Below are 21,551 nucleotides of genomic sequence, written 5' to 3'. Positions count from 1 at the left end.
TGTAGTGCTTCATATCAGGTATGCCTTTTGGGTACTTCCCTGGTGGTCCAGTGGCTAAAGACTCCATGTTACCAGTGCAGGGGGCTCAGGTTCAATCCCTGGTTAGGTAACTAGATCCTGCATGCCATAACTAAGATCCAGTGCAGCCAAATAAATCAATAGACACATATGTTTTTTAAAGTATGCCTTTCTGAAAATTTATATCTTGAAAGCGCTTTCAAGTATTTTGGAATATGGGGGAGTAAATAAATATTTAAATATAAATAGCAAAATAATAAACGTGTGTTTTTATAAATACTGAATCTTGGAGTAGGTATAGAATCTTTACCAGAAAACCTAGTACTTTGTAACACCAGCATAGAGAAGGGGAGCAGTGAAATTGTGTTGTTCAGTAGTATCCCATGGCTGTTGCTTTCATGTGTTGTTAGAGAGTTTACAGCTCTGTTCAGAATGTCTGTTTGGAGCAAAAATAATTGCTTATTTCCTAGTCGTTACCTACACCTTTTCAGATAATCAGAAGATGCTGTCCAAGTGCCTATATCAGAGGTATCTTCCATCTTTTCTATTGACAGGATTTTTCAAGTCCTCTTTGTCTTGGGTTTGCTTTCAAGCTTTATGTATACTACCTTAACTTTATTGTTTTTTTGTGCCTGCTGACTCATTTTTCCCCTTCTGTGACTTTCTGATGCCTGAAACTGGCTACCTCACCTCAGGTTGTTTCTGCCAGCCTTTTTTCTCACTACTAATGACATTATCAGTGTATGTTTCTGTTAATACTTAGTAAATTGTGAAGTGCTTTCACATTATTTCATTTGATCTTTATAATTCCTATCAAGTAATAGTAGGAAGGGGTGTTATTCTTATTTTACCTAGAGTAAATCAGAGTACAGCCTACTGACCCCAAAGTCCACGCTAGATATTCCGCAGCAGTTGTGTTTGTACCTTGGGCACATTTCTTCATTATTCCTCTTCATTCATCAAGTGGCACTGTTAAAAGCAGTTTTATAAAATTGTTGTGAGGATTAAATAGAATACTGTGTATAAACTGCTGAGAACAGTGTCTGATGCATAGCAAAGCTATAATGAAAATTAATAATGCTGATAGCTGTTGTACCATATTTTTTTCTCCCTTTAAAAGTTACTGTAATAAAATTCTTGGTTTTTAGGCAACATTTAATATAACAAAATTTTACCATCAATGAAAGTCTTAGATTTTTTTATGTTGCATTTGTTGTCTTACTGCCTTTTTATTCGTCTAAATTTTTGTTGTTAAAGAATGTACAGTAAAATATTTGCTTGAGGAAGCTGTTGAAGGTATTTATATTGCTTTAATATGCTGGGATCAAGATGGCTACCTTTTGTCTGGGATTATAGCATTTTAGTGCATATCTTACTACTAAATCTAAAATGTATATTGTTTAGTTGAAAGCCTGTTGGGGTTTTTTAAGGATTAGGGTCATATGGCCATTTGGGGCAGTTATTGGCTCACAGATACATGCATGTAGAAGAAAGAAAAAAGTAGGAATTTCATAAAGTCTGTAGAATTTGTAAAATGCATTATGTCAGTGTTAACTCAAGTAACTAAATTTAGGAAACTTTGTTGGAAATAGTTATATTTTGCTCGGTATGGCTTTCTGTACATAGGTACTTACTTTAAAAGATAAATTTCTAAACTGCCTTCCATGTTTTCCTCTTCAACAGGGCATTCTTAGCAGGGTTACAGAATCTGTTAAGAATATTGTGCCTGGATGGCTACAGAGATATTTCAGCAAGAACGAAGATGTATGTAGCTGCTCAACAGACACAAGAGAGGTGCCGCAGTGGCCAGAAAATAGGGAAGATGACCATATATACTCTGATGAGGAGAGCGCAAACATTCATGATGGGAGAATCACTCCTGAGCCAACAGGCAGTAATACAGAAGGTAAATAGAATGTGGATATTTTGTTTTGAATGATGGGTTTTCATGCCTTAATCTAAAATATTTTTATATTGCCTAGCTGTGGTAAATCTAATTGTATAGTATAGAAACCATGTTGGAGAAGGGTGATTATCACCTTCAAATTGGTATCTTGTTAATTTAGCAGCTTTTTGTTTATTAAGGGAGGTTGAAATACTGTATCAGTTGAGCGCCAGCTCTGCTGTTAGACATTGGGTTTGAATTTTCACACCACCAATTGTTAGTCGTGTGATTTTGGTCAAGATAATCTGTTCTCCTCTGTACGCTCATAAGTGGTTTTGAAGAGAGTGAATGTGAATGGGTCCTGAGACTAAGGGAGCAGTGTGGTAAGGCTCCCCAGCGCGTGGATTTGGGTGTGGTGAAGCTGCAGTTGGCTCCCTTCCTCTGCAGCCCGCTCAACTGGGCTGTTTCCTTAATCTTAGACTGAACGGCCCAGTTAGTCTAAGATTAAGTCTAAGCCCTTAATCTTAGTCTGTTTTAAATGTGTTTTGGATTTACTTAAGGCATTTTTGTGGGGTTTGCAAATATTTAGTAGCTTCAGGTAACGCATGAATGTGACATATTTGGGAATATTACTCTGTCATTGCACTTCATGTATTTTTTATAGCTTTACTGAAACGTACTTCACATAAATGGGTTCACCCATTTAAAGTATATAGTTCAGTGATTTTCCTGTTGTTGTTGTTCAGTGATTTTTAGTACATACGGAGTGTTTCACAGTCGATTTTAGAACATTTTAATTACCATCCTTCCCCACCCCATTCCCCTGAAATCCTATACCCGTTAGTAGTCACTACCCATCCCTGCCCTCCAGCCCCAGGCAACCATCAATCTTTATCTATAGATTTGTCTAGACTGACGTTTGATATAGATGGAATCATAAAATATGTGATCTGTTATAACTTAACATGATGGTTTCAGGGTTCATCCATGCTATAGCATGTATCAGAACTTCCTTTTTATTGCCAGATAATATTTCATGGCTTGGATAAACTACATTTTATTTATCCATTTACCAGTTGATGAACATTTGTGTGGTTTGTACTTTTGCAGTATTGAGAACACTCCTTTTTTGAGTATTCCTGTGCAAGTTGTTTTGTGGATGTGTTTTCTCCTGGGTAGGTACCTGGGAGTAGAATTGCTGGGTCATCTGGTAATTTAACATTTTGAGGAAAAAACTTTTTCTAAAATGACTGCACTATCTTACCTTCCCACCGGTGTTGTGTGAAGAATGCAATTTCTTTACCCTGGTAGTGGGTGAAGAATGCAATATCTTTTTTACTTCTTTCTTTTAAATATAGCTCTTCTGGTAGATGTGAAGTGGTATCTCATCGTGATTTTGATTTGCATCTCCCTGATCACTAATAATGAGCATCTTTTCATGTGCTTCAGTTCAGTTCAGTCGCTCAGTCGTGTCCAACTCTTTGCGACCCCATGAATCACACCAGGCCAGGCCTCCCTGTCCATCACCAACTCCCGGAGTTCACCCAGACTCACGTCCATCGAGTCAGTGATGCCATCCAGCCATCTCATCCTCTGTCATCTCCTTCTCCTCCTGCCCCCAATCCCTCCCAGCATCAGTCTTTTCCAGTGAGTCAACTGTTCGCATGAGGTGGCCAAAGTACTGGAGTTTCAGCTTCAGCATCATTCCTTCCAAAGAAATCCCAGGGCTGATCTCCTTCAGAATGGACTGGTTGGATATCCTTGCAGTCCAAGGGACTCTCAAGAGTCTTCTCCAACACCACAGTTCAAAAGCATCAATTCTTCAGCGCTCAGCTTTCTTCACAGTCCAACTCTCACATCCATACATGACTACAGGAAAAACCATAGCCTTGACTAGACGGGCCTTTGTTGGCAAAGTGATGTGTCTGCTTTTCAATATGCTATCTAGGTTGGTCATAACTTTCCTTCCAAGGAGTAAGCGTCTTTTAATTTCATGGCTGCAGTCACCATCTGTAGTGATTTTGGAGCCCCCAAAAATAAAGTCTGACACTGTTTCCCCATCTATTTGCCATGAAGTGATGGGACTGGATGCCATGATCTTTGTTTTCTGAATGTTGAGCTTTAAGCCAACTTTTTCACTCTCCTCTCTCACTTTCATCAAGAGGCTTTTTAGTTCTTCTTCACTTTCTGCCATAAGGGTGGTGTCATCTGCATATCTAAGGTTATTGATATTTCTCCTGGCAACCTTGATTCCAGCTTGTGCTTCTTCCAGCCCAGCGTTTCTCATAATGTACTCTGCATATAGTTAAATAAGTTTCATGTGCTTACTGACCATTTATATATCTTTAGAGAAATGGGCTATTCAAATCCCCCTTTTCCATTTTTCACCAGGTTATTTTTCTTTTTATAATTGAATTGAAAGGGGTTTTGACATATTCTGGATATAAGTCTTTTATCTCTATATGATTTGCAAACACTTTTCTCCCATTTTAGCTTCTTGATGGTGTCCTTTGAAGCACAAAAGTTTTAAATTTTGAGGTCCACTTTATCTCTCAAGTATATATTTCTTTTCAGTATATATATTGTTTTCTTTCACTGCATGTTTTGACTTCCAGTTACAGCAATTTTTTTGATAACTTAAGTCTTGTCTTGCCTCAATAATTGATGTGAATATGTACCTATTAATTTTGGTATACTTAGTAACTTATTTTCCTGCCTGATTTGCTTTTAGTGAGAACTAGTGAGCGTGAAATGGGCTGAAAGAGGGATTCTTATTTTGGAGAAGTGGCAAATCTAAGTTTTCTTAGTGATACTCAATTTGGTTTAGTCTTTTTTATTAGAGTAACTTAGGGAGTTTTAGGAGAAGGCAATGGCACCCCACTCCAGTACTCTTGCCTAAAAAATCCCATGGATGGAGGAGCTTGGAAGGCTGCAGTCCATGGGGTCGCTGAGGTCGGACACGACTGAGCAACTTCACTTTCACGCATTGGGGAAGGAAATGGCAACCCACTCCAGTGTTCTTGCATGGAGAATCCCAGGGATGGGGGAGCCTGGTGGGCTGCCGTCTATGGGGTTGCACAGAGTCGGACACGACTGAAGCGACTTAGCAGCAGCAGCAGGGAGTTTTAATATGTGTACTTTTCAAGATCTCTTTCTAATACATTACCAGCAACCATCTGGAGGTTTTACTTGGTAGGTCTCTAGGGTGACTGCTTCTGTGTCATTCTCTTTTCTGACATCGAATGGGACCCCAACTTCTCTCTTTTGACTAGAGACTTGGAGTGTGCACCACCATATATCTACCGTGACTGAAGCTTTTTCCATCCTAATGCTTGTGGGGATTAACTAACTTGAAGAATTCAGTTTAGGTGTGAGATAAATGGAGTGTCTCATTGTACAGCTGTGAGGTTCCTTTTTGTTTGTGTGTTTGTACTTTTGTTGAAATGATGGCAGTGGTCTGCCAAGGTTCATTCCCACTCGGATTTTATTCATTATATTATTAAGTTTACACAGTAGCTTTCTATTATATATATACATAGTACACACACCTTTGTGAATAATTTCTAAATTTAAATTATTATGGAAATTTTCAAACGACAGAAGGAAGGAGGGGGATAGTACAGTAAACCCCTCGGACCTGTCACCAGTTTCAAGGACAGCCAGCGCATGGCTGACTTTGTTTTCCTCGTTCCCACATCTGTTTACCCACCTTCTCATTCGAACTCCTCTGATTTATAAGCAAGTTGTGAGCAGCTTTTGATACTAACTTCAGAAACTTGGTGGCATTTTTCCCTCTGTCTTGTCTTAGAGCTGACTCCTGCTCCTGTCTTAAAATCTGTAAGTTCTAGGCAGATCTCTTTTGACAGTCTGCCTCCGTCTTTCTCAAACTATTCAGTACTTACAGCCACATACTGTGTGACTTCAGTATCAATTGACAACTCTCCTGTGTGATGAATGTAGATCTTATTAGATAACGATCTAAATCACTTTGTTTACTCTGTGAAACATTATTCTTAAATTTGACAGTGCGTTCTCAAAACAACTTAGACATACTTGCTCTTAAAGCAGTGTAAAATCAGATGTAACAATCCTGCATGTTGCTTACTAATTACCAGTGTAACTCATATATTAATAGTAACTGGACCAGGAGAATATTGTACATCCTTCAAATAGCACATCCTTCAAATGAACAGTTATAGAATCTGCAGCCTCTTTGATATCTGCTGTCTGCAGCTTTCTGCTTTTATGTACCTCCTTGTATTGTGTGTTTTAATGATGGTGAGCCATGAGGTGTCTAGATTTCTTTTACTCAGTTAATGGCATTAATCAGTGAGGAGAACCTCAAATAATGTAGAGGATAGATTTTTATCGATTCAGTAAGAGTTCAAGCCTCTGAGGGGGACGCCCACAATGGTACATGTAACATGCTGGTCAGCCGTGGACTGAAGTTTAGACTGTACTGGCTGATTAACACTGTGATATCATAGGTGTGCTCTCAGAAACTGAGCATTTATGGCTGATGTGGATCTGTAGATGACATGACCTAATTTAGTCTTACTGTCCCCAAATGTGTCCTTTATTGGGCCTGGTTTAGAGGGTAAGGAAGCTATATAAACCTAAAAAACTGGCATTGCTGTTAGCAGCATACCTTCCAGTAGAAGTGTATCGTACTAGCTTGCTTTTTCTCTATGGCTTCTGTATATACTAAATTGAGTAGATGTCTGCCAATAGCTTGAAAACATCCCATGGGATAAACTGCTGCGGGGGTGAGAGAATGGGTCAGTAAAAACCACTTTTAGGATCTACTACAAAATTAGGATACTTCATGCTGTAAGAAACATTTCAGCCTATGTGTATACGAATCCTGACTGTGGAGATAATTGAAATATGATAATTTTTAGATACCAATAGGTGTAAGTGCCAATACCAGTAAATTTTGAAGCTCCTGCCAGTTTCTCCCTTAACTTGAGCAAACTTGGTAAGAAATTATTACATTAAACACTAATTTCCCATTCCCTTCCCCTCAGCCCCTGGCAGACACCATTGTACTTTTGCTATGACTTTGACTGCATACTTCAAATGAGTAGAATCGTAAATATTTCTCCTTCAGTGACTGACTCACTTCACTTAGCAGAATGTCTTCAGAGTTCATTCACATCGTTCTATGTATCGGAATTTATTTCCTTTTTACAACAATAATATTCATTGTATGTATTTATCACATTATTCATTCATCTGTTGATGGACACTTAGGTTTCTTCCAACTTTGGCTCTTGTGAATAATGCTGTTACAAACATGGTTATACAGATCTCTTTGAGACTCTCATTTCTTTTGGATATATATCCAGAAGTGGAGTTGTTGGGTCGTGTGGTAATTCTGTTTTTAATTCTTTGTGATAGTAGCTGTCCTTAGGAGTGTGAAGTGGTATCTCACTGGTTTCGATATGCATATCTCTGTTTAGAAATGTTGAGAATCTTTCCATATGCTTGTTGACTGTGTATCATCTTTGGACAAGAGTCTGTTCAAGTCCTTTGCCCAATTTTTAATCAGATAGTTTGATTTCTTATTGTAGGAGTCCTTTATATGTTCTGGATATTGACACCTTATCATATATATGATTTGCAAACATTTTCTATTTTTATTTCTATTTCTTTTATTCCTTAAGTTGCCTTTTCCCTCTTGATTATCATGTCTTAGTGCTCAAAAGTTTTTTAGTTTGATACAGTCCCACATGTCTTTTTTCTTTTATTGCCTGTCATATCTGAGAAATCATTGCCAAGATCAGCATCTTAAAGCTTTTCTGTTTTTTTTTCTGTAAACTTTATATTTTGGAGTCTTATGTTTAGATCTTTAATCATTTAGTGCTTATTTTTGTGTATGGTGTAGGAAAGGGTCCAGTTTCCTTCTTTTGCCTGTGGATATCCAGTTTTCCCCAAATTATTTATTGAAGAAACGATTCTTTCCATTGACTGGTGTTGGTGCTCTGTCAGGGATCATTTGATCATGTGTGTAAGGGTTTATTTCTTGGCTCTCTGTTCTATGCTTTTGGTCTACATGTCTGTCTTTAGGCCAGCACCATGCCTTTGATTGCTGTTTTGTAATGATTTTTTGAAATCAGGAAGTGTGACATCTCCATTCTTGTTGTTCTTTTTCAGGATTATTTTGGTCATTAGGGGTCAATTGAGATTCAATAGGAATTTTAGGACGAATTTTTATATTTCATCAAAAAAGGGTCATTGGGTTTTTTTTTTGTTTTTTTTTTTTTAAAGAAATTGCATTGACTCTGCAGATCACTTTGGGTAGTATTGACATTTTAACAATTTTAGGTCTTTCAGTCTAAGAACATGGGATGTTTTTCCATTTATTTACATCTTAAATTTCTTTCAGTCATGTTTTGTAGTTTTCATCTTGCAAGTTCTTTCACTTCCTTAGTCAGTTTCCTAAGTGTTTTATTCTTTTTGATGCTACTGTTAATGGAATAATTTTCTTATTTTTCATTGTTAATGTATAGAACAAAACTGATTTTTGCATGTTGATTTTGTATTTTGCTACTTTGCCAAATTTGTTTACAAGTATATTTGATCACTAAAGTGTATTTTGGCAGTAGGCTAGGCAAGTTAATTTCAGTTAGTGGAAAACCTTGTTTGGCTAAAGAATATCTTAAATTGGGCTTATCACAGGAGGCTTCAGTGTTTTGAATGGAAGTTATGTTTATTATATAGTATATTTTCTTGAAACAAACACTTTTATTTTGATAGTACATTGCTTTTTCTAAACTGAGTGTTAATAATGTTATTGCTGTTCTCTTTAGAACCCTCAACAACTAGTACCGCTTCAAATTATCCAGATGTATTAACAAGGCCTTCTCTTCATCGGAGCCATTTGAATTTCTCCATGTTGGACTCTCCTGCATTACACTGTCAGCCCTCCACATCTTCGGCATTCCCCATCGGCAGTTCTGGATTTTCCCTCGTAAAGGAAATTAAAGATTCTACCTCTCAGCATGATGATGATAACATCTCAACCACCAGTGGTTTTTCTTCAAGAGCTTCTGATAAAGGTATTCTTGGCATTTGGTAGTAAATAATTTTGGTAGTAGAAAATAAATTTCATGGGATAATTTTTTTCTAACTTGGCTGTCATTTTCATTTTCTATTTATAAAAACATAGGCCTTGTTATAGTGTTATTACTGTGCATTGCATATTTTTATTTCAGATATAGCTGTTTCAAAGAACACTTCGGTGCCACCTCTGTGGTCCCCAGAGGCTGAACGTTCTCATTCATTCTCACAGCACACTGCCACCAGCTCAAAAAAACCAGCATTCAACTTGTCTGCCTTTGGAGCACTTTCTCCTGTGAGTCCTAATTTGATTTGATTTAACCACATTAGTTTTGAGGTCTTGTCTTATAATTTATTGTTATGTTTCTGTGCAGTCACTTGGGAACTCTTCAATTTTTAAAACAAGTCAACTTGGAGATTCTCCTTTTTACCCTGGAAAAACAACATATGGTGGGGCAGCAGCCGCTGTAAGACAGTCTAAACTACGAAACACACCGTATCAGGTCGGTTTGAATAGAAGGGGGCTTATACCTTTTTTTCTTTTAAAAATAAGTTAACTGTTGTCACTCAAAAAGTTGGGGTCCATTTATTCTTTGGCGAAATGATAAAACTGGATTGCATTCTTTTCATTTAGGAACTATATTAATATTATTTTGCACCAAAGTGAACATTTTATCCATTATTTTTGTGTGTGTGTTTTAGAAAGTATGGTAGTTAATTCCTTTTTTAAAAAGTTGAGGTGTATGTAACATACAGTAGAATTTACCCTTATCACAGTATTTGTATTTTAACTAAACACATACAGTTGAATAACTACTTCTGCACTCAAAATACTGAATAAACATTTCCATCACACCAAAACATTCTTGTGAAACTCTGTAGTCAACCCTTCTTTGTACTTCCACCTCTTGGCAACCAGTATCTGTTTTCTTTTCCTGTAGTTTTCTTTTTTTTTTCCCCCAGGATGTCATAAATTTAATCGTATACTGTGTATTTTTTTGAATGTGGCTTATTCTATTTAGCATAATACACATGCATTATGCAGATCAGTCTGTATTTGCATATATCAGTAGTTAATTCCTTTTTGTTGCAGTTATACAGTTTGCTTATCTACTCACTAGTAAAAGGATGCTTAGATTATTTCTAATTTTTGTCTATTGTGAATAAAACTGCTATGAACATTAATTTTCATTTCTCTTGGGTATATTCCTAGAAGTTGGATTGCTGAGTCACATGGTATATACATTAATTTTATAATAAACCACTGGAGTGTTTTCCAAAGTGGGTGCTACCCCTTTGCGTTCTCACCATACTGTCAGCACTTGTCATCAATTTTTTATAGGCATGTAGTGATAATTCCAACTTACTGTGGTTTTGCATTTCTCTAATGACCATGATGGTGCTTATTTACCATCAGTATACCTGGGGTGAAGTACGTGTACAAATGTTGCCCATTAATAAAAATCTAAATTTTTTATTGAGTTACAATATGAAATATTAATTTTAGGTATGCAACATAGTGGCTTGATATTTTTATACATTATGAAGTAACCACAAGACCAGTTACTATCCATTGCCATACAAAGTTGTTAAAATATTGTTGAATATATTCACTATGTATACATTACATCCTTGTGACTTATTTTATATATGGAAGGGTACACCTGTTAATCCCCTTTGGCAATTTAATCTGTCCCTTTTGCTCATTTTTAAATAAGATTTTTTTTCTTATTCATGAGTTTTGAGAATTCATTATTCAGGATGTATGTCCTTTATTAGATATATGTTTTGCATATATTTTCTCCCATTCTCTGGCTTATCTTAACAATACCTTGTCAAGAGAAGTTTTTACTTTTGATGACATTCAGCGTATCAGGTTTTTTGTTGTTTTTTTTTTTCCTTTTATGGTTCATGCCTTTGGTGTCATGTCTAGAAATTTTTACCCAACCCAAGGTCACAGAGATTTTCTTCTGTTTTCTTTTGAAAGCTTGATAGTTTTAGGTTTTAATTTAGAGCTTTGATTCATTTTGAGTTAAAATTTTTATGTATAGTATGAAGTGTGGATCAAGATTCATTCTTTTAAACAAATGAATGTCCATTTTTTCTCGTACGTACTGTTGATAAGATTGTACTTTATCCATTGAATTGTCTTTGCACCTTTTTTGAAAATGAATTGACCATATATGTGGCTCTATTTCTGGACTTTCTATTCTTTTGATGTGTGTGTGTGTGTGTGTGTGTGTGTGTGTGTGTATCCTTTTGTCAACACTGTTCTTTTGTCTTGATTACTATATCTTTGTAGTAAGTCCTGAAATCAGGTACTCTTGAGTCCTCCAAACCTCCCTCGCCCCTCACAGGATTCAGAGAATTGAAATTTTCAATTAAGGCATAAAGAAAAAAAGTTGAACATGAGCTTAATGACACCACACAAAGACAGGTTGATGTTAACAGTTAATTCTTTTTCACTTTGCACATAAAATTCTGTTTCATAGTTATTTTCACTCTCTGAAATTTGTGCTTTAGAGTATAAAGTTCCAACAAATAACTCAAGGTTTACATTATAGGCACCAGTCAGAAGACAAATGAAAGCTAAGCAGCCCAATGCACAGGCCTATGGTGTGACCAGTTCAACAGCTCGGAGGATATTGCAGTCCTTGGAGAAGATGTCAAGTCCTCTAGCGGTAAGTTTTTAAAATCACAATTAGATTCAGGAATATAGGAAAATTTAAGCTTAGTGAGAAATCTTAATTTTGTTATTTCAATATTAACAGGATGCAAAAAGAATTCCATCTGTTTTTTCTTCTCCTCTGAATTCTGTAAGTTGACTTTGAAATCTTTAAAGAGGTACATTTTCACATGTTGGTGATACCATATTTTTCAGTTTCCCGTCCATTCTAATGGTATTTTATTTGTTTAGCCTCTTGATAGGAGTGGGATGGATACCACCACAGACTTTCAGGCCAAAAGGGAAAAGGTAAGCCTTCTTTAGTATTTATCTAAGGTACTGGCAGTTATTCTCAGTATCCTGGCAGTCTTTTTTTTTTATAGTTGATTTACAGTGTTGTGTTAGTTTCAGGTATACAGCAAAGTGAATCAGTTATGCATATACATGGATTCCCTCTTTTTTTAGGTTCTTTTCCCATATAGGTTGTTACAGTCTTGAGTTCCCTGTGCTGTACAGTAGGTTCTTATTAGTTAACTATTTTGTATATTTCTGGCTGTCTTTTATATGAGTAACTCTTATCTTTTGATAAATGAAGATAGGCGTGAACAGAGCTTGACATGTTTAATTAGCAGTTCAGTGAACTAAAGTTCTCATTGAACATGGTTACTTTGTAAGTTTTCCTCATAAACATGTCAAATCAGTTATGTGTGATAGGATTTCCAGTTTGCATCTTCTTCCATCAGTCAGCCAAGACAGCAGAGCTAATGAAAAATATAATAGTTATATCTTGATAAACCTTTTTATCACATTCTATTTGGTTAAAATTAGTTTGGGGTTTTATTGTGGGAAATGCTTGATAGTTAAGGTTAAAGAGGTATAATTTTTGTCAGTTATATTTATGGCTAAGTGCCCTTAAAGGAAAGCAGATTCCCACATCATTCCTTGTAAAGCATTTATTACACCACCAGGTTCCCTCAGGAGTAATTGATTAAAATTATCATAAATCTCTGAATTAATTGTAGGAACTGTGTTCAAGATACTGGTAAATGACAATTATTTTACTGCAGTTCTGATGCAGAAAAGAAAATATTAATTTGAGCTTTTTCTTGGGATAGCATTATTTCTCAGTTTTTAGTATTACCTTATGGCTCAGCTGGTAAAGAATCCTCCTGCAGTGTGGGAGATCTAGGTTCGATCCCTGGGTTGGGAAGATCCCCTGGAGAAGGGAAAGGCTACCCACTCCAGTATCCTGCCCTGGGGAATTCCATAGACTGTATAGTCCGTTGGGTCGCAAAGACTTTCCCTTTCAGACATTTGTAATAAAGCAAGAGGGAATTCATTATTGGCTGCTGTAATGGGATTAAGTTAAGCCATTATCTGCTTTTCTAAATATCAGATTGTTTAAAAAGAAGTAAAATTTTAAAATTGTGTCATAAGAGAAGTTTTCATCAACAAAAATTTTATTAGTGATTGAGTATAGTATAAGTTGATGGGGTTGCAAGAGTCTGACACAAGTGAACGACGACAACAATAGTTTCAGTAAACTTTTGGTAGCGATGCTAGGAAATAAAAAGGCCAGGATACAGTATTGTTGTTCAGGTTTCACAGTTGCAATCAAAACAGTCTACAAAATAGACTTTCTCATTGAATTGTAGGATCACATTTGTGATGAGGATTTAGGGAAGAGCTAGGGACTAGATGGAGGCTTTGCCCTGGAAACCAACATTGTTCACAGCTGCTGCTGGGTGAAAGGACTGTATTCATAGTATTATAATCTTTGGACAAAGTAGAAGCTCTTGGCTTTATAGTCATCTCACACCAACTGGAGTTTTGCTGTGTTTCAGTGTACCAAAAGACGTTGACATAACACTTGTGTTCTTCGATAACAAAGCCAGTTCATCTTAAGATTTGGAATTCTTCACCGTGCTTTACTAATTAGACTTAAATTGTAAAGACTTGGTTTTTAAATAACAATGGAGGAAAGTTTATTTGGAGAGATTTGCACACATTTTAAGCAATTAAAGTTTTCATAGCTGCTGCTGCTAAGTCGCTTCAGTTATGTCTGACTCTGTGCGACCCCATAGATGGCAGCCCACCAGGCTCCCCCGTCCCTGGGATTCGCCAGGCAAGAACACTGGAATGGGCTGCCATTTCCTTCTCCAATGCATGAAAGTGAAAAGTGAAAGTGAAATCGCTCAGTCATGTCCGACTCTTAGCGACCCCATGGACTGCAGCCTACCAGGCTCCTCCGTCCCTGGGATTCTCCAGGCAAAAGTACTGGAGTGGGTCGCCTAGTTAAATATTTATAAGTGAAGAAAATATAGATAGTAATTTGGGGAAAATGTGGCAAAATCAATTTTGGTTCATATATTTGAAATTCATCCTGTAAAAGCTTAGAGTATTCAGAATGCTCTGCAGAAGTTTCCTTGTGTGTGTCACGTGTGTGTGAAAAGTCATTAAGTTTAGAATAAAATAGTTGGTGAAACCATTTTGAAAGTATATGTATATATAGGTATATGTCTAAATAAATTAGTACTTACATAGATTAATAATATAAATGTTAATACACATTCGTTTACTTTTAGTTTTTCCTCTTAGTGTTTGTTTGCACCCACTATACTCTCTAGAACTAGGTACTCATAGTCTCTAGGTTATATTAGCTGTTGTCAAGTAATTTTTAGACATGCGTGGCTGGTATATGAAAATAAAAGTTTGTCTTTGATTTCTGCCTCTCTCTAAGATGGACTCTCAGTACCCCCCTGTTCAGAGACTCATGATCCCAAAGCCAGTTTCCATAGCAGCAAATCGAACTGTTTATTTTAAACCATCTTTGACTCCATCTGGTGAATTAAGGAAGACTAATCAAAGAATAGATAAAAAGTACAGTGTGAGTATGTGTTTATTTTCACTAGTCTTTGAGTATTGATTAAAATAAATAAGAACACATTGTAAAGTACAATTATTTACTATTGCAGTCTAGCAACTAGATAATGCATGAAGTTTGTGAATTAGTGATTATGAATTGGTATGGCTTTTAATGGTTGACACCTTGGTCATATAGTGTTTACTAGCAAGCATTGTTTATATTAAATAATTTTGCCACACTACCTTTATTTGTGTGTTTTGTCTGCGTTGTTGAGCTATTTGAAAATTTCAGATATCATGACTGTTCACCCAGAGTACTTTGGTATACTATATGATACACTAATATCTCCTATGTTACCATGTTTAAGAAAGTTAATGTCAGTTCCTTCCTAATATTACCTAATAATCTAGTTCATATGTTGTTTATAGCTGCTGCTTTTTTGCCACTGCTCAGCTTGTGTGATCTTAATTCCCCAACCAGGGATTGAACCCTGGGGCTCTGGCAGTAAAAGTACCGAGTCCTAACCACTGGACAGCCAGGGAATTCCCTATAGCTGCTTTTTTGAGCCGGTATCCAAACAAGTATATTCCTTGTGGTTTTGTCTTTCTAGACCTCAAATCTTTACCCTCACCACACTGTTTTTATTCTTATATTACTTCTGTATTGAGATGTGATTCTCATACCTTGCCATTCACCTTAGAGTTTATAGCTCAGTGGATTTAGTGCATTTACAGTTGTTCGTCTGTGTCACTAGTCAGTTTCAGAACATTCTCATCGTCCTCTCCCCCACATCTCATATCCATTAGTAGTCACTTCCCACCCCTCCACCTCCAGCCTGATGCAGCTATTTATCTTTCTCTTTAGATTTACTTATCTGGACATTGCGTATATATGAAATCTTAAAATAAGTAGTTCTTAGTGTTTGGCTTATTTCATATTTTCATCATTAGCATAATGTTTTTAGGTTCACCTCGTATCAGAACATTGTTCCTTTTTATTGCTGAATAATATTTCATTGTTTAGATGTAGCGATTTTGTTTATCCATTCATCAGTTGAGGGACATTTGGGTCCTTTTCACTTTTTCACTGTAATGAATAATACTGCAATGAACTTTGATACAAGTGCCAGTTTTTTTGTGGACATCGATATTCATTTCTCTTGGGTCTTATACCTTGGAGTAGAATTGCTAGGCACATTGGTATTTGAAAAGGCCAGATCATTTGTCTTCTACTTTCTCTCATATCCTGGGTCTTTCTGTTTTCCTGTGTCATTTAACTAAAGTGTGTTCTTTTTCCATTTATAAAACATCTTCCTATTTGTGCCTTTGTTGGTTTAAGCTCATTGAATCTTCACGACAACTCAATTTCTTGAAAAATTTCAAACTTAAATCGAGAGAATAGTACAGTACAGTATTTACCTATTTGCTTTAACTTGACTCACCAGTCTTTAACATTTTGTCGTATTTGCTTTATCAGACTTTAAAAAAATAATTTGAACATAATTTTGGACTTGAATGAAAAATCTTAAGAAGTCCACATTTTACTACATTTCCTTTATCTTTTTCTGTTTCTACAAACAAGAAATTCCCTCACATACCTGAAGTTACCCAAACCAGAAAGAAACTTATCATCAATACAATACTGTTAATTGCAAATTTTGTTAAGATGCCAGTTGTCCCATAAGAACAAAAATGGAAGATCATGTCTTAAATTTGTCAAATCTCTTTTTTATCTCCTTTAGTCTAGAACAGTTTTTTTGGTTTTGGGGGGGTTTGTTTTTGGTATTTCATAACATTGATATTTCTGAAGGAGTACAAGGATGTTTGTTTCCTCATGATTAGATTCTGGTTGGAGAAGGAAATGGCAACCCACTCCAGTGTTCTTACCTGGAGAACCCCAGGGACCGGGGAACCTGGTGGGCTGCCATCTGTGGGATCGCACAGAGTCGGACACGACTGAAGCGACTTAGCAGCAGCAGCAGCAGATTCTGGTTAGGCACTTTTGGTAGTCATACCACAGAACAAACTCGGAACTCTTTTCAGTGTCGTATTATCGGGCAGTTTCTGCCAGTTCGTCCCGCACTGATGCTGTGATCAGCAGTTTAGGTGGCATCAGTGGGATTTCTTCACTGTGAAATTGCTAGTATTGTACCTTGTATAACTAATAAGATAACTTTGAGAGTATAAATATCCTTTTTACCCACCACTGTTAGCAGTTTTGATGATATTTGCCTGAATCTTTTATTTGTAGATGCCAAATGGTGGTTTTCTAATTCTACTATTTCTTCTATCTTTATGAAGTTGGTTTTCTACTGTAGGAAGTTTTCTCTATGTATGTATTTCTCTATGTATTTATTTAAGTCAGTGTGAATTCTTAAATTTGATAAGATTGTAATCTTTTATTAGGATTATTTATTTTGATGTTCACTGTCCCATATTTGGCCTTTGAACTGGCTCATGTCCTTTTAATATTTTCACATCATTTTTCAAGCACTTAGTTGCTTTTTAATATTATAAAACAAACCAGGCTCATCTTGTGAGTTTTCAGCCCCAGCCCTGAAATCAGCCAGTTCTCCAAGGAACCCTGATTCCTTTAGATGGAAGAACTCTTTAAGTTGCAGAGAATCATTTCAAAAGGACCATCAGTGTAAATTTGATTGCACATTTAATAGGCCATAAGTAAAAGTATTTGTGTGGTTGATAATGTGTATTAAATTTGTATGCTACAGTTTTGTTTAAAAGGCAGTTGTGCTTATTATCAGTTTGTATATAATCACACTGTAACTCTTGGTCATCATTCAGGTGACAGGGTATGAGTTGTAGATTTTAAAATTCATTAAACAACTGTCAAATTCCTGACACCAAATATTAAAGTTCACAGATAAAAAGGTGGTGTTAAAATTAAATAAGCAGCTATATAAATATGTTATATTCCTTTTTTTTTTAGACTGATTATGAAAAAAATACAACACCAGGACAAAATAGAGAGCAACAAGAAAGGTATTGTCATCTTTATAGTGAAGCTTCTTTATATTTTTTGTAAGGCCTATATTTGATTTGTATCTGCCTTCTTGAAGATTAAGAAGTTTAAAGAAATAGAAACTACACATAGAAATCTACACACATAGAAAACTACACATAGAAATCTGTGAGCTTTTAAAATCACTTTCAGCTGAACGTTTATTTTCTTAATTGGCAGATTTTTTTTTTTTTTTTTTTAGTATTAATTAACAAGTTATGGACCAGAGTAATATATCATTTGTTTTAATTTTCTTTTTCTTTGCCTAGTGGCTTTTCTTATCCAAATTTCAGTATGTCTGCAGCCAATGGTTTATCTCCTGGAGTAGGTGGTGGAGGTGGCAAGATGAGGCGCGAGAGAACACGTGTTGTGGCATCTAAACCTCAAGAGAAGGAGGTAAGGTTATACTCTTTGACATATATTTTGAAGTATCTTAATACCTTGAAGTTTATTATTAAAAGTTTTGATGCGGTGATGAGGGACCCACCTGGAGGTCCCTTGGAAGGATGAGGTTAGGGGAGACCCAGCATAGGAATTATCTACCATTGAAACAATTCCTTAAAAGTGTGTGTATGTTTTAAACTATCAGGCTTTTTAAACCATCTTCACTGTGACCTAATCTAATACCTTAAATTTCTTGGGTATCACTAGTCTAAAGCCATAATTTTTCAAATAAAACTATAGCAATTGAAATTATTTGACCCTTGAAATACTATTATGTAGTTAGGTTTTGCCCATTCCTGAAACATGATGTGTTTGTCTCATGGGCCTTTTCCTTATTATTTGTAAAATAGATCAGTCTTGCAAAAAATAGCAGGTTTTCTCTGTTACGTATTTATCCAGTATGAAGACTCAGCACAGCCCATTGTGCAGGTGCATTTGGGTTGATTGCTGTACACGCCAGTGTGAGCATATATGCACATCTCCCCCAGTACACATGTAGGACTTTCTCCAGGCTACTTGTCTGGGAATGGAATTGTTGGATTGTGGGGGATGATACACATCTTGCCTTATTGCTCTTCAGGGTACTTTTACAGTTTAATGCTTCCACATAACAGTAGGTAGATCTGGTTTTCCTTTATTTTTTACCAGTACTTGATTTTTTTTTTTTCTTTTTAATATTAATGTTATGAATGTGAAGTGGTATGCCATTGGATTTTTAATTTGCATTTCCTTCTTTACTAGGGTGAGGAGACATCTTTTTGTGAGTTTCTTGGCCATTTTGTGTTTTCTCTTGATCCATTTTTTTCCCCTTTGGGTTATTTCTTTTACTGGGAAGAATTCTTTATGTATACTGAACATGAAAGTTTGAAAACGATAAGGACTCACTGAAGATTGGTTAAATTAACTTTCCTGTCTAGGTTGCACTGTATATTTTCTAACTACATTGAGTTGCATCTGGGTCCATTTCAGTCTTCTGTAAATCAGTTTCAGCCTGGCTAAATCTTTGAAGTTATATGTACATCGTACTTTGATTTGTGCTTTTTTTCTAATTGAAATTGTATTTGTGACTTTCTCATTGACCCATGAGGAATTAGGAGTATGTTTTTAGGTTTTTAAGTAGGAGGTCTTCTGTTGACTGTGAAATTAATGTTTTGATTGAAATTGCTCTGTGTGTGTGTGTGTGTTTCCTTCGTGTCTATTGGTATTTTGTTTTGCAGCCTTGCTTAGAGTGACAGGTCTGTGTTTTTCTTTTCTATTTTTTTTTAATCTCCCCTTTTCCAGTATGAGTCCTGCGCTTGTGCCTCTCTGACTTATCAGAAGCTTGACTTTGGCAGTTTGGGCTTTCTGCCATATGCCTGTTGGGTTCTGATATTTGAGATCATGCTGGGGACCTTGGCTCAGTTACAGGTCTTGAGACTTTGCCCTTAGGTTCTACTTGTTGCTGTGCTAGAGTGTGGGGAAGGGAGGGGATGTATTACTGCATTACAACATCTTAAAAATAAAGTTGATCATGTAGCATATAAAATTTTGTACTTAGAAAATTTTTCTTTTCTGCTTGAAACTCTTTATGTAGATTTGATTCATTACATTTAGAAAATGAGTTATTTGCCTTGCCCGTGTATACATAACAAAGTGAGTATCTCATTCATAAAGGATTAGATAGTTCTTTAGAAAAGCTTTTATATTTCTTGGTAAAATGTGTGGCCCCACCTTCTAAAAGTTTATCCTGATAAGAGGAAAGCATTAGCTTGGTTTAGTGTTTACCAGGTGACAGATTGGGAGTTTTATTTCCCTTTAGTTTCTGTTTTTAAAGATACAATTTCTAAGATCTTCAGCTGTAGCTTAGACTGATCTATATAGCTCAGTTTTAGCTGTCTTGCAGATAGATATGTGTTTAATATAACTTTGCTGTTTTGAGACATTTGATGGGTTAAAAATTTGTTGACTTTTACTATCTGGTTTACTAAATGTGAGGAGTTTTATGAAAATCAAAGCCCCTTTATCACCTTCTCCCTTCTCTGGACCCCCTCTCCATTCCTGCCCACTGCTGGTTTTGCACCCCAGGATGCCTCCCCTGACCTGTCTGTCCCTGCTTTGTTCCACTCTCAAGTTACAGTCTCCAAATTTCTGAGGAAAGAGATACTAATAATGAGTGGCTGCCCAAGTTGGTTGCCTAGTCTGTGGGGTTTTTTTCCCCCAAACTTTTCATTTTATATTGGAATACTGCTGATCTACATTATGTTGGGATAGTCTCAGGTAGACAGCAACAGTAGACATGAAGTCCTGAGGTTATATGATATATGTTTAACTTTTTAAGTAACTGACAGACTTACTTTCCCCAAAGTAACTGTAACAGCAATGGATGGGGCTTTTGTTACTCTACATCTTTATCAATAGTTGATTGTCATCTTCTAAATTTTAGCCATTCTGCTTTGTGTATGACGATGTCTCATTGTAATTTTAATTTGCCTTTCCCTCTTGCTTAATATTTTGTTCTTGTTTATGTGTTTATTGGCCATAATATCTTCCTTTGAGGAGTGTTAATTTAGAACTTTTGGTCTTTTAAAAATAGGGTTGTCTTACTATTATTGAGTTGTAGGAACTCTATAAATTTTAGATCCAAGTACTTTGTCAAGATACGTGTCTTACAAATATTTTCTCTCCGTCTTGACTTGCCTATTCCTTTTCCTAACAGTATCTTCTGATTAGCAGATGTTCTAACTTTTATGAAGTCTGAACTTAAACATTTTCCCATTATATTTACTGTTTGTATCCTAAGAAACCTATCTCTGTCTACAAAAAAAGTCTTCCTGTGTTTTCCTCTAGAAGATTTATAGTGGTGTTTCTGTGAGAAGATTTTCCTAGTTTTCTTTTTGATTTCGTATATGATCCATAGATTATTTAGAAGTGGATTTAGTCATGGTTTTAATGTTTTGAAATGTCTTGAGACTTGTTTTGTAGCCCAGCACATGGTCTGCTTGTTGAGTCTTGCCCATTGTGTATTCTCTGGTGGTTGAGTGTCAGATAAGATGACTGATAATAATTCTAACATCATCTTTGTTCTTACTGAATTTTGCGGGGAGTAGGGAAGGGAGGTATGTGTCTAGTAAATTGTTGAGATATGAGTTAAAAGTTGTCAGCTTTTACTTGGTGAATTTGTCTTTTTCCTGTTAATTATATCAGTTTTTGCTTGTTTATCTCGAGGCCCTCATTGGCGTGTACACCTTATCTATGGTGGCCTCTCAATAATTTACCCCTTTTAATATTACTAAATGTCCTTTAAAAAAGTCTTTGGAAATATTCTTTGTCTTGAAATCTACTTTATCTGGTATTTAATATAGCCAGCCACTCTGATACTAAAATATGCGTTCTTAAAGTTACTATTTGCAAGTTAAATTTTTGTCCATCCATTAACTTCCAATCTGTTTATCTGTCTTTATGTTTAATGTAAGTAAATCTCTTACAGACAGCATGTAATTGAGTCTTGCTTGCCCTCTTTTTTAGTTTCTAATTGGCATTTTTGCTTATAAATAACATAATTACTGGTATGGTTGGATTAAGGTCTACCTTTTTTTATTTTCTATTTTCCCCAT

At 35.9% G+C, this 21,551-nt stretch overlaps 1 protein-coding gene across 10 annotated transcripts in view; it reads left to right on the top strand.

Annotated features, from left to right (window-relative positions):
* The window catches only part of NUP153 (nucleoporin 153), an 80,942-nt gene that overhangs the window by 23,022 nt on the left and 36,369 nt on the right, over nt 1–21,551 (top strand). For all 10 annotated transcript variants that reach the window (XM_055570711.1, XM_055570709.1, XM_055570710.1 and 7 more), the window contains 10 exons: nt 1,702–1,924; nt 8,716–8,964; nt 9,121–9,260; nt 9,340–9,468; nt 11,530–11,646; nt 11,737–11,781; nt 11,883–11,939; nt 14,371–14,517; nt 17,443–17,495; nt 17,784–17,910. In XM_055570711.1, coding sequence (XP_055426686.1) covers nt 8,799–8,964; nt 9,121–9,260; nt 9,340–9,468; nt 11,530–11,646; nt 11,737–11,781; nt 11,883–11,939; nt 14,371–14,517; nt 17,443–17,495; nt 17,784–17,910 — 981 coding nt within the window. In that variant the 5' untranslated portion in view covers nt 1,702–1,924; nt 8,716–8,798. The remainder of the gene's footprint in view (nt 1–1,701; nt 1,925–8,715; nt 8,965–9,120; nt 9,261–9,339; nt 9,469–11,529; nt 11,647–11,736; nt 11,782–11,882; nt 11,940–14,370; nt 14,518–17,442; nt 17,496–17,783; nt 17,911–21,551) is intronic.

Source organism: Bubalus kerabau, chromosome 3 (genome assembly GCF_029407905.1).
Source record: "Bubalus kerabau isolate K-KA32 ecotype Philippines breed swamp buffalo chromosome 3, PCC_UOA_SB_1v2, whole genome shotgun sequence".
NCBI classification, from domain to species: domain Eukaryota; kingdom Metazoa; phylum Chordata; class Mammalia; order Artiodactyla; family Bovidae; genus Bubalus; species Bubalus kerabau.
Note: the sequence above shows the minus strand (reverse complement) of the source record. Positions and strands in the feature narration are given on the sequence as shown.